The 13,856-nt window shown below is 39.9% G+C and overlaps 1 protein-coding gene across 4 annotated transcripts in view; it reads right to left on the bottom strand.

Annotated features, from left to right (window-relative positions):
• Positions 1-13,856, bottom strand: part of GDA (guanine deaminase) — a 103,148-nt gene that overhangs the window by 17,935 nt on the left and 71,357 nt on the right. For all 4 annotated transcript variants that reach the window (XM_009456729.4, XM_009456728.4, XM_024345711.3 and 1 more), the window contains exons 7-10: positions 11,035-11,142; positions 8,477-8,584; positions 6,214-6,311; positions 3,071-3,138 (exon numbers count right to left, since the gene is read on the bottom strand). In XM_009456729.4, coding sequence (XP_009455004.1) covers positions 3,071-3,138; positions 6,214-6,311; positions 8,477-8,584; positions 11,035-11,142 — 382 coding nt within the window. The remainder of the gene's footprint in view (positions 1-3,070; positions 3,139-6,213; positions 6,312-8,476; positions 8,585-11,034; positions 11,143-13,856) is intronic.

Here is a 13,856-nt window from a genome sequence, read left to right as displayed (position 1 = left end):
ACAACATTTGGCAACCACTTTCTGATTTCTACCAATATCAGTTAGTTCTGTTGGTCTGTGAGTTTCATACAGATGGAATCATGCAGTGTGTGCTCTTTAAGCCCACACACTGGCATATATTTACCCACATTTTGCATATATCTGTAGTGTGTTTTTTACTGCTAAATAATATTTCATTATATGAATATACCTCAACTTGCTTATCCATCCTCCTGCTGATAGATGTTTGGATTGTTTCTGGTTTGGGGCTATTATAAATAAAGCTGATATAAACATCCTCATACAACTCTTTCATTTATTTATTTATTTAGGGACAGGGTCTCACTCTGTCACCCAGACTGGAGTGCAGTGGCATGAACATGGCTCACTGCAGCCTTGACCTCCCAAGCTCAAGTGATCCTTCTGCCTCAGCCACCCAAGTAGCTGGGATTACAAGTGCATGTCACCATGCCCAGCAAAGTTTTGTATTTTTTGTAAAGACAGGGTTTTGCCATGTTGCCAAGGCTGATCTCAAACACCTGAGCTCAAGCAATCCTCCTGCCGTGGCCTCCCAGGGTGGTGGGATTACAGGTATGAGCCACTGCACCTGGGCCTCATACAACTATTTCTGCAAACATATATGTTTATTTCTCTAGGGTAATTACCCAAGAGTAAAATTGCTGGGTCATATGTAGATGTATATTTAACTTTTATAAGAAACTCCCAAAACATTCTCCAAAGTAGTTGTACCATCCACTCTTCTTCCATCAGTGTATGAGAGTCTATGTGCTTTTTAATCTGACTTTTTTCAGTTTTCTTCCTTGATTTCTAAAATTTCTACCACAATCTTTTCATAGAACCATGATTTCCTGTACTCCAGGGATGAAGGCAATTTTCTGAAATTTTCTTCTGGATCCTAAAGCAAATCATTTTCAGATATTTGTTCACATTCTTATTGTTTGTGATATCACTTTATCTTGTTTTGCTATATTTCTGTTAAATTTCATGTGGGTTTCTTCTACCTAATATTTGTGCAAGTCAAGATCTGCCTGCACTTGTTATAGACAGGGTGTGTGAATTGCTCTTGGACTTGCTCTCTATTCATAGTATGAGGTATAATAATCTTCTAAAGTTTACAAATTGAAGGGTAAATTGATACACAAAAGTCATGTTTAGGAAATAGTAGAGTAGAGGGTGACTAAATTGCAAAAAGGACTAGGTAAAAATGAAACACCATCCTCTGAGTAAATAAGCTAATAGGTCATATTTATTCAAACGTTTGGTCAATATACCAACTTCGCCCTTTCCTTTTTAAGCCAATCTTGATTGATTTGTGTCATGTGCCAGGCAGGCACTGTGCTAACCATTTTGCATGCATTTTAAAATTTAATTCTCTAAACAGCTTGTAAGATAGACATAGTTGTAATTGCTAGTTACTATTGTTGTAGAAATCAGGAAATGAATCCTTGACTAAAAACTACTAGAAAATTAATTTTCTCAAGGTCTTACAGATAATAAGTGACAGCTAGAACTCAACTTGAACTTTATAGACCATCACTAAACAATCCAAAGTCAAGAAAAGGAAGTCATGTGATGAACTTAAATTATGGAGACCAAAATCCTAGAATATCTGAAAACAATATCTGACTGATTTTTATGTGTCTGCTAAATTTTTCATATTAACTGACTATAGTGTGTAACCAAAACTCTTGGCCATTTTTTTTCTTATCCCTTGAAGCTTTTTTGTGAACATAAAATCACTGGTTTCCTCCTTTAACACCTGTGACTTTATGTAGAATTATCACAATCTTGATGATTTCAGGCTTAAATTAGAATTTTCAAAATCTTGATTACTTTGATTCCCATAAAATTGGGAAAAACTTCTAATCTAATATATACCTCTTTCAAAATATCAGTAAAATCATTATGCGTATTATTGTGTCTTACCAGTTAATTACTTTGTAAAATGTCTCACTATAACAAACTGAGACTTGAGTTCCTGCAGAAAGTGATGAAAACCACCAGTGTCAACATGCATACAGCCTGATGCTCTTAAATATGAGGAAGACAAAGGCATCAGAACAGAAAACACGTCCTCCTGCCCCATACCCATTAAAAAAATTTTTAATTCAGTCATTCAGTCATAAAAGAAGCCTCACAGAGGACACCTAGAAATTTGGGCCTGACTCACACTTTCGAAGCAAGCAATGCTTGCACACTCTCAAGAAACACAATTAAAATGTACTGTGAAGAAAGGAAACATCACTAATCCGTTACTAATTCATATGCACTTAGAACGTCCCTCAGCCTAGTAGACAAGCAGACTGCCTGTGGATATGGAGAGGTCTCATTTGGCTAAACATTGCTTAAAAGCAAAACCAATTCTTAACATACATCCAAATTCTCAATTCTGTCATAGATTGAATCTGTGCTCACTATGGCAAGGACAAAAAAATTTCTTTTGAGACAGCATTTGTAATGACAGTTATTGAAAACTAAAAATATAGAAATCCAAACCATTAAAACCTAGCCAGAAGAACAAAACAAAACAAAAGTCAAGGACTTTTTAAAATACCTCTGAAACACGTCAGAAGGAATTAATCATCCTTTATAGCCTAATCTTTGAATAATAAACAGGGATAACAGCTTTCAGGAGGTCAGTATCATCAAAACTTCTCCCTTTGCATACAATTTTCTTTTTTTTTTTTTGAGACAGAGTCTGGCTCTGTCACCCACGCTGAAGTGCAGTGGCGCAGTCTCAGCTCACTACAAGCTCCGCCTCCCGGGTTCACACCATTCTCCTGCCTCAGCCTCCCGAGTAGCTGAGACTACAGGCGCACACTGCCACACCTGGCTATTTTTTTGTATTTTAGTAGAGACGAGGTTTCCCAGGCTGGTCTTGAACTCCTGACCTCGTGATCCACCCGCCTCAGCCTCCCAAAGTGCTGGGATTACAGACGTGAGCTACCGCGCCCGGCCCAAAACTAATTTTTTTTTTTTTAAACAGAACAGTCACCTGCAAATTAGTCACAATAGAAAATTACACAGTAATCAACCACTTTGCCATAGCTCCAAATGGTGAACTACTAACCTGTACCCAGCCCTATCTTGACTTCATGTTTCAGGACTTCCAGCACATTTAGAAATCCACTGCTGAGCCTGTAGAGAGAGGAGATGTCAGAACAAGGAGATCCATGTGGTTCCAATAAAAGATGAACACTAATAACAATGATGGTGATACCACCGAAAATTGTGCTTCCCAATATATCAGCTCTAATGTTGACACAAACATATTAGTCAAATCAGACCATCCAAGTCCTGGAGTAAACAGGATCATAAAATAGCCTAATCCTGGGGCCAAGGTTAATCTCAGGTGGGCACAAAGCAGCAAGAGCCAGAAGGAAAAGCAGGGGATCGTTTGTGTGGGAAAAAAATGAAGAAATCAAACTTTGCAATTAATACAAAAGTCTTTTATCTGTCTTTAATATTTTCTAACCAACACATCTTTTTATGTTAGGAAGCAGAAATTATAAAGCATTACCTATTCTCTCTGCCTGGAATAATTTGTTACCCTGAATGAGTAGTGACTTGTAAGATCGAAAAAGGGGAGTACAACTAGAAAAAGGGGTGCAGCCTAAAAAGTCAGGATCTGACCGTTCAAACGCTGCCTCTGAAGACAGAGAAAGTAGGATAGATGGTTCCTGGGCTGAATTTGGGACCTTGTGACTCTGAGCTAAAGAGATGTGCCAGCCATCTATCTATATATATATATATATATATTTTTTTTTTGAGACAGAGTCTCTCTCTGTCATCCAGGCTGGAGTACAATGGCACGATCTCAGCTTACTGCAACCTTCTCCTTCAAGGTAGGTTCAAGCGATTCTCCTACATCAGCCTCCCGAGTAGCTGGGATTACAGGTGCCCGCCAGCATGTCCAGTCTCTACTTTTAGTAGAAACAGGGTTTCGCCATGTTGGTCAGGCTGGTCTCGAACTCTGGACCTCAGGTGATCCTCCCACCTTAGCCTCCCAAAGCGCTGGGACTGCAGGCATGAGCCACCATGCCCACCATGTGCTGCCTTTCTAAAGAGACAAAGGAAAACTAAGGTGATCCTTAGAATTCTAAAAAGTTGCAAAGGTCAAAGTGGTCTGCTGGAAGATGCACATAACTCTAATTTTGAAAGCCCTGGTGCATACATAATAAATCTCTCAGCTGCTGGAGAAAGAACAGCAGTGACCATTTAAACAGAAATGTGTCCTAAAGAAATTTAACTTCAAAACTCAATTTGCAAAGCTAGATTATGCTTTAATTTAGAGGCTATTAACACCCAATGGGTGTTAAATCCTTCCACTATCAAGTAACTAGACCCTAATTATAGTCACTAAGCTGTACATAGACAAGATTCCCTGTAACCTGTCACTCCTTTAAGTCTGAAAACTCAGAACCTCTGGGGTCCCTAAAGCACTCCAGAAATATGTCACTGTGGCTCTCAGCACCCTTCCCATAATGACACTGACATATATCTTTGTAATTTGCAAAGTCCCTAGATTTCCAACTGTGAATGCCTCCAGCTCTTTGCCTAGGAGCTTTCTCAGCTCTCTCCTGTGCTAGAGCCTGCTCTGCCCTTGTTTGGGGACGGCCAGAAGTTCCAGGGAATTAATAGTCTTCTCCACTCTACCCAGGAGCCCTCAACAACAACCCATAAGCATTTGGGTATTATTGTCACAGCCAGCTCCCTCACTTCTTGGGCAGGATAACTTTGAGTTCTGTTTTGGACACTGGTTACCTGAGTTTTCTATTAAATAGAAGGATTAAACTCCGGGAGCCCACAGTGGTAACCTCCGTGATGATACGATCTTCACTGACTTCTTTCCCTTCCCTGTTTTACTTCCCTGAAGGTTTTGTTTGTTTGTTTTGTTTTGTTTTGTTTTTGAGATGGAGTCTTGCTCTGTCGCCCAGGTTGGAGTGCAGTGGCGCGATCTCGGCTCACTGCAAGCTCCGCCTCCCGGGTTCATGCCATTCTCCTGCCTCAGCCTCACGAGTAGCTGGGACTACAGGCGCCCGCCACCATGCCCGGCTAATTTTTTTTTTTTTTTTTTTTTAGTAGAGACTGGGTTTCACCGTGTTAGCCGGGATGGTCTCGATCTCCTGACCTCGTGATCCACCCACCTTGGCCTCCCAAAGTGCTGGGATTAGAGGTGTGAGCCACCGCGCCCGGCCCCTGAAGTTGTTTTCTGAGATTACAGCCACAAGCATGGGTTTTTAACCTAGCATCCATGGACTGGCATCATGAGATCTATGAATTCCCTGAAATTAGATGCAACACTTGTAATATCCATGGGCTTTTTTCCCCTGAAATTACAGGCTATAACTTATTTATTTTTCTGAGACAGAGTCTCACTCTGTCACCCAGGCTGGAGTGCAGTGGTGCAATCTTGGCTCACTGCAACCTCCGCCTCCCGGGTTCAAACGATTCTCTTGCCTCAGCCTCCTGAGTGGTTGGGATTACAGGTGCCCACCACCATGCCCAGCTAATTTTTATATGTTTAATACTGATGGGGTTTCACCATGTTGGTCAGGGTGGTCTCGAACTCCTGACCTCAAGTGATCTGCCTGCTTCCGCTTCCCAAAGTGCTGGGATTACAGATGTGAGCCACTGCGCCCAGGCAATAACTTTCATTTTATTCACTTACGGATCCATCACCTTTCAAAAGGTTAAGAACCAGTTAATAAATAACACCTCTGTATTCTGGGGAATTATAATAGGACAAGGTCCTCCTGGGCTTGCCTGTGTGGGCTGGCATTCTGTCAGGTCCAACAGGGTAACATACATCATAGTGCATTTGCTTTGGTATTGCTGTGTTTCCTTCTCACACTACAGCACAAACAGTAATGGGAGTGACTACCCTCTTCTGGATTTCCTGGCTGACATATGGGTTCTTTCAGTACTTTCACTGTAATTTTTTTATGTTGTATTCCCTATTGTCCTTTCTTTGTACAAACTCAGAGATTTCAGAAGATGCTGTGCTCTTCACATGTGTCCTCTGAGATAAATGTCCTCTTACGTGTTCTCTTTTACTCCTCTACAGCACGAGTAAATGTCTATCTATCTGGGTCCTGCCAAACACAGAATACAGGAGAGATCCTGGAGGAATGACAGAGGAAACAAAGGCATTTGGCTGCTAATCTGCAACCCAATCATTCGTAATCTACCAAACAATCATTGTCTACTTACGATAAATTAGAATTGGGACAGTGTGCGATGGATGCTCCTCGTTCATGGAATACGTTCAGTTCTTCTGCAGAGAGGTAGCAGCCGTGTGCCATCACTGTCTGGAGAGAAGAGTGCCCTACGTGGAGTTTACCGCTCACAAATGATTAAGTGGGTACTCACTCACAAGGTATTTTAGAGAGAGACCGAAGCTGTAGCTTGGCTGTTAGCATCTTCACAAGAACATTTATGATGATCTATATGCACAAAGTTGCTAGGTACAAGTTATACCTTAGAAAAGGCCTGTAAACACATTGTCTTACGAAAGTCTCAGCAAATTTGTGGAGTTTACTTAGATTCTTTTTGTTGATCTATAAAGTAATGAGGGTTTGGTCCAGGTGATCTACAGCACAGAATATCCATCCAGATGGAAGATAACATGATTTTCTCATCTCTACTTTAGAAGACTGTCAAGTTACTTTCTTTTCTAAGTTTATATGGTAAGCGACTGGTAGTGTTGTGCTTGCTCCAATTCTAAAAAAACTTTCTAGAACTAAAAGTCCCTTCTCAGTATGTGAAAGCCGTGAGAGTAATCCTGCAAAGCGCTGTTCTTTATTTCTGCTCCTAGCTTCAATGTAAGTGCCAATGGCCTTGATATTTTCAACTAAATAAACTTTAACTCACCTACGTTTATATTTTCATAAAAACTAGGAAATTTAACATCTTATAATCATTAATTCAGAAAGTAAAACTGATCCAAGAAAGCAGGCACTGCACACACATGAGACCTCTCTAAATTTTTAATGTTGGTAGTATTTATTTGTAGATTTTCTTAAATAAGACTTTACACTTTCAAAATTATTTTTCTCTCAGTACAAAACCTGTATCCAACTTGCTTTCTCCTTTGAGAGGCACGGTTCAGTGACTACAGAATTATTATTTTTTTGAGACAGAGTCTCGCTCTGTCGCCCAGGCTGGAGTGCAGGGGCGCAATCTCGATTCTCTGCAAGCTCCGCCTCCTGGGTTCACGCCATTCTCCTATCTCAGCTTCCCGAGTAGCTGGGACTACAGGCGCCTGCCACCATGCCTGGCTAATTTTTTTGTATTTTTAGTAGAGACGGGGTTTCACCGTGTTAGCCAGGATGGTCTCCATCTCCTGACCTCGTGATCTGCCTGCCTCTGCCTCCCAAAGTGCTGGGATTACAGGCATGAGCCACCAGGCCCGGCCCAGTGACTACAGAATTATTATTAAAATATAACTTTCCCAATCTCTGTTCAAATAAAATTAACATGCAAATGGAAGGTTAATTTATTAATCATATGGAAAATATATAAAGAATGAAAATTATGGTGTAGGTTTTACATGATTTATGCAAAGTATTAACTTTTTAAATCAGTTATATTCATATCTCCATTCACACAGTCACTAAGAAATTATTTGCTATGGTAAACTCTCCATGCGGTTTGTACATTTCATTGAAGGCCAAGGCCAAGTAGTACATTATTGTAATGAGGTCTCTTCACACATATTAATTTTAATTATAGGAGTAATGCATACTCATTTTTTAAAAGCACTCTCAGAGTATTTAAAAATAAAAAGCAGAAAGTCCTTCTGGTTTGTCCCTCAGGAAGAGTCATTTTTAATACTCAAGTTGTGTCTTTCAGACAGTTTTTTTCTAAGTAAGCAGGCATCTATACATATGTACACACATCAAATAATATTACACAAACATTCTTCCTTGTAAGCCTGCATACCTCTTTCTTTGTGAATGCTGGATAAAATCCTATGTATGCTCTGTAATTTAATCCCTCACCGATAACAATTTTTAAACTTTAATATAAAATTAGCATACCTATTCATATTACTTAGAGTGAATTCTTAAAAATGCATCTGCTGACTCAAAGAAATGTAGGTTTACATTCTAACAGATACTGTTAAAATGTCCTTGGACCAAATGACATTCCCATCTTCAATGAAGCCTTTACATTTAATTCACTAAGATGAAACTTCGGGTCCATTTTTAACTACACACACACACACACACACACACATGCACGCACACACACACACACACACACACACTAGGCTTTACTCTAATTTAAGAAATGTATACACATGTACCCCATAGATATATAAACTTTCTGTGTACCCACAAAAATTAAAACTTTAAAAAAAATTTTAAAAGAAATGTATTCATATCAGACATCTGAAGATTACTATTGAGATTTTAAAATTTAGATAAATATGCCCTCCTTTAAACAGATTATGTCATGATATAAAACTTACCTTATTTGTCAAAAGATTGTTTTTATCATACACAGATGTGTAGTTTTTATAACTGGGGTATAAGTTTTTCACAGCTTCAACTTCATCACGATTTTCACTTACATGGCTCTACAAGAAAAAAATAATATTTTCATTTTTCTTCTGTAAAATACCATTAGAAATTACACTTCCTACCTCAAAATGGTGTGAATGGTTTTCTGCTTGCCTATTTAAGGGACCACATAGAAAGGCAATGAAGATTACACATGCATTTTATTAGAAACAATTATATTCATCATAGATAATATAATGTATATGACAAAGAAACTGAATATTATGAACATGTAGTGTGTGTGTGTGGATGTGGGTGTGGGTGTGTATGTGTATGTATAATATCAAGACAAATTTTTCCAACAAAGTCTTTTCAAATTCTGACCTACAGCTAGAACAAATATGAAGTCCTCCTTGAAGATAGTCAGGACCCTAGCAACTTGCCTCTTCTGGTGCTGGCCTTTCTTTTGTTTTGAGATAGGGTCTGGCTCTGTCGCCCAGGCTGGAGTGTAGTGGCACAATCTCCACTCACTGCAACCTCTGCCTCCCAGGTTCAAGTGAGTCTCCTGTCTTAGCCTCCTGAGTAGCTGGGATTACAGGCATGTGTCACCATGCCTGTCTAATTTTGTATATTTAGTAGAGATGGGGTTTCACCATGTTGGCCAGGCTGGTCTCAAATGCCTGACCTCAAGTAATCTGCTGGGCTCAGCCTCTCAAAGTGCAGGGATTACAGGCGTGAGCCACCGTGACTGGCCATGCTGGCCGTTTAAGAAAAGAGCTCAGTGTTCATAAAAAAGCAGACAGTGGGGTTCACTTATATGAACACTGGAATTTGAGTAAAGAGAGCTGGGTTTAAGCCCAAGTTCTGACAGCTATGTGTCCTAGAGAAAGTCATTCTTTTCTTTGGACAGCAATTTTCCCATCTTTCAAAAAAAAAAAAAAAAGGGGTTGGGCTAGATGAGTGATTTTCCAAATTCTCTCAGCATTGAATATATTATTCATATAAAAATTCACAGAAACCCAATATATAGAAGGCATAAAAGCACTGCCCCTCAGGATGCAGCAGGATTGAGACTCTGGGACCCTGTCCCCATTCTGTGCCCTTTCTTAGTTTCCAGAATGAGTTCTCCAAAAAAGAGTTTGAAAATAGCTGAGCTAGAAAATTCCACAGTCATCAAGAAACAGCCCATAAGAATCCACATGCAAGCAAAACAATAAGTCCTATGCCCCACACTGAAAAAGGCCCCTAAGACATTTCTCTAGGGCACCACAAAATCTAAGAGGGCGTAATTAATACTTCCAAGAATGGCAATGCCATTTAGAACATGCGTAGCTAAAGTTTTAAAAGAAAAAAATAGCAATGTTCTGAAAACACGTGTTTTACTCAGACAATGAACTCCATCCCTGGCCTTGAGGAAATCCCAGACCACCGATGAAATGCATGGACAGCAACAGAAGAAAGGACAATCTGATGATTCGAGTCATTTGGATAAATGTGAGTAAATGTGCATACATCCACATGCATCTCTCTAGCAAGGATAAACTTGATTTTGTTGTGTGTTCTTCTCATCTTATTTTTCATGTATTTTTAAATGTTCATTTGTATTTTATTTTGTCGGCGACAGAAGCATTTTGTTTGCAAAGCAGAAACATCAGGTAAGTTTTGAATTTTATCTCCAGGAGAGAAATGTGTGGGACTGAATTAAAAATTCAAAAATTATAGGCTGCAAATAATAATAACAATAATAGGGAAGATGAGAGCAGTTAATGGTTCCTAAGAAAATAGATTTGGGAAACAAAAACCAAAAAAACACTGATTTACAAATGGTAAAGAATCAATGTGTTGTCTCTGCCCTGATCTGACCTTTCTTATGAGACCATCAACTCCTAAGAGGAGAAATTTTAGTACAGTATGTAATTAAGCTTGGATGGGAGAAGGGGAACTCTCAATTTTAACCCAGATATAAGCTTTAAAAAAGTGTTTTATTCCTAAATTGCAACAATTTAATGACAAAGCAAGGTATACTTCTTTGTTCTGATTTTAAATTAAGAAACTCAGAACAAAAGGGATTTTAAATGCCATTTTGTAAGGTGGAAATTAGGCTCGTTTTGCTTTTCAAATAATAGCTGATTTCTCTAAGAATGAAGGTACAGAACACACTGAGAAAGTATCAAGTGAAAGAGAAGTAGGAAATAAATGCATTAAATGTATCCTACAGAGAATAGATCACAGTCTGTTATTGATCTTGCCATTACTTAAAATGATTTTCTTGTCTTTAGAAGACTGATCAGAAAACATTGAGGGTATAAGGAACTTCAGGTTTCTTATCTGCAAAATGAAAGAATTGGATTAGGTGATATCTACAGGGGTCCTTTCTCTCCTGCTATGCTGTGACTCTAGGATATCTCAGTTGAAGAAACAGAGATTACTCAGTAAAACAACTATAGATTATTGGAGATGATGATTTAAGGGTGCTGAGAAATCTTGCAGGTCTGCATAGAGGCATAAAGAGAAGAAGAATACCCACCTGAATGTGCAAATCACGGGTTTTAGCAATGTTGCCCAGTTCACCCATCAAAGTCTCAGAGCAGGAGAGGGAAAAACGTGGTGTCACTATGGGCTTCACTCTAGAATACTGGAGATAATTAAAAACAATTGATACCTCTTCCTTACATCATATACAAAAATTAACTCAAGATGGATTAAAGACATAAATGTAAAACCGAAAACTATAAAAACCCTGGAAGGGCCAGGTGTGGTGGCTCACACCTGTAATCCCAGCACTTTGAGAGGCCAAGGTAGGTGGATCACCTGAGGTCGGGAGTTCGAGACCAGCCTTACCAACATGGAGAAACCCTGTCTCTGCTAAAAAATACAAAATTAGCTGGGCGTGGTGGTGCATGCCTGTAATCCCAGCTACTCGGGAGGCTGAGGCAAGAGAATTGCTTGAACCTAGGAGGCGGAGGTTGTGGTGAGCTGAGATCTCACCACTGCACTCCAGTCTAGGCAACAAAAGAGAAACTCAGTCTCAGAAAAAACAAAAAAACAAACAAACAACAACAAAAAAACAACCTTGGAAGACCACCTAGGCAATACCATTCAGGACATAGGCATGGGAAAAGATTTCATGACAAAGACACCAGAAGCAATTGCAACAAAAGTAAAAATTGATAAATGGGATGTAATTAAACTAAAGAGCTTCTGCACAGCAAGTGAAACCACCAACAGAGTAAACAGACAACCAACAGAATGGGAGAAAGTTTCTGCAAACTATGCATCTGACAAAAGTCTAATATCCAGCATCTATAAGGAACTTACTTAGACAAATTTATAAGAAAAAAACAACCCAATTAAAAAGTGGGCAAAGCACACGAACAGACACTTTTCACTGTTTTTCATATGATTGATGCAGCCAACAATCACATGAAAAAAAAGCTCAACATCACTGATCATTAGAGAAATACAAATCAAAACTGTAATAAGATACCATCTCATACCAGTCAGAATGGATATTATTAAAAAGTCAGAAAAATAGCAGATACTGGTGAGGTTGTGGAGAAAAAGAAATGCTTATAGACTGTTGGTAAGAGTGTAAATTACTTCAACCATTGTGAAAGACAATGTGGTGATTCTGCAAAGACCTAGAGACAGAAATACCATTTGACTCAACAATCCCATTACGGGGTATATACCAAAGGGAAATAAATCATTCTGTTATAAAGACACATGCACACATACACTCACTGTAGCACTATTCACAATAGCAAAGGCATGGAATCAACCTAAATGCCCATCAATGATAGACTGGATAAAGAAAATGTGGTACATATACACCATGGAATACTATGCAGCCATAAAAAGAGAATGAGATCATGCTATTTGCAGGGACATGGATGAAGCTGAAGGCCATTATTCTTAGCAAACTAACGCAGGAAGGGAAAGTCAAATACTGCATGTTCTCACTTATAAGTAGGAGCTAACTGATGAGAACACATGGACCCATAGAGGGGAACAACAAACACTGGGGCCTATCGGCAGGTGGAGGATGGAAGGAGGGAGAGCATCAGGAAAAATAACTAATAGGTAGTAGGCTTAATACCTGGGTGATGAAATAATCTGCACAACAAACCCCTATGACACATATTTACTTGTGTAAACAAACCTGCATATGTACCCCTGAACTTAAAAGTTTTTTCAAAAAAAAAGAAACTATGGATATCATGAATGTGAAGGGTACCCCAAAATGCATATCATACAGCAAGACGATTTTGTGTCTTCATTTTGGGGAGCAGTCCTCCATTCTAACAGTCGGTGGAAGTACGGGGTTTCATGAAAACAGCTCAAAGTGGAGAATAAAGGAGGGTATCTTCTTCAGCACCCAAGTTCAACAAAAGATCCTACCCCAAATGACAGATGCTCCTCTGCCGCCACATTAAGGCTCTGATGAAGGCTAGACTGGGTAGCCTTTATGAAGAAAAGTGGAGGCTGAAGTTTTAAAAGACTGCTGGGGAGACTAAAAGTGAGGTGATAGCCGATTCCATTTTGGGAATACATCTTGTGCAGGTGTGCTGGTTACAGCCTTCCTGAGAACTATTCAGTTGTAGGATTGGCTCTGGTGGCACCTGAGGTGAGTGGCCAGGCAGGAGAGAAGGACTCATAGAGGGGTGGTGAGGATAAGGATCTACAAAGTTTCATCTAAATCTCCCAAAGTTAGATGGAAAGAAATTTTGAGATTTCTTATGATTTCCAATCAGGCCCCAAAAGATGATCAGGGAAGGGTCAGGCTTGCCAGTCTAAGAGATTGCTTGACAGAGCCACATGCCAGCCTGTTAGGGGTGGAGGCAGGAAACAGCATTGTCTCCACAGGCTCACCAACACCAGGGGACCACAATGGGGGGTGCCTGCTGCATGCCTGCAGGCCATGTGAGGTGTCACACACATAGGGACCAAGACAGCCAGTGGCAGGGGCATAGGACTAGACACTGCCTGTGTTACAGAGCAGGCCAAGGGCACAAGTGGCCAGAGCCAATGTTGAGGTGGCCACCAAGCAGTCCCCAACTTCCAGGTGCCACCAGTCAGCCCACGCCCATCAAGCCCTCTCCCTGCTTGCCAGAAACCAATCCTGTGAAATCAGAAGATGCCAGAGGGGCTAAGGAAAACCACTGAGGAAGAAAAACCTACCCTGAGATGGTAAATCTAACCCGGGCAGTGACTGAGATTGTCCTAATAAAAATTGGATCAACTAAAAGCTTAGTGAACTTAAGACGAAGTTTACCTGCCTGACAAAATTTAGTTTTTCTGTTGCATGTAGGCATGGGGTTTGGGAGCCAAGAAAAGTACAGACAATTT

The sequence above is a fragment of the Pan troglodytes genome, chromosome 11, assembly GCF_028858775.2.
Source record: "Pan troglodytes isolate AG18354 chromosome 11, NHGRI_mPanTro3-v2.0_pri, whole genome shotgun sequence".
Lineage (NCBI taxonomy): Eukaryota > Metazoa > Chordata > Mammalia > Primates > Hominidae > Pan > Pan troglodytes.
This window is presented reverse-complemented; position numbering and strand designations above follow the sequence as displayed.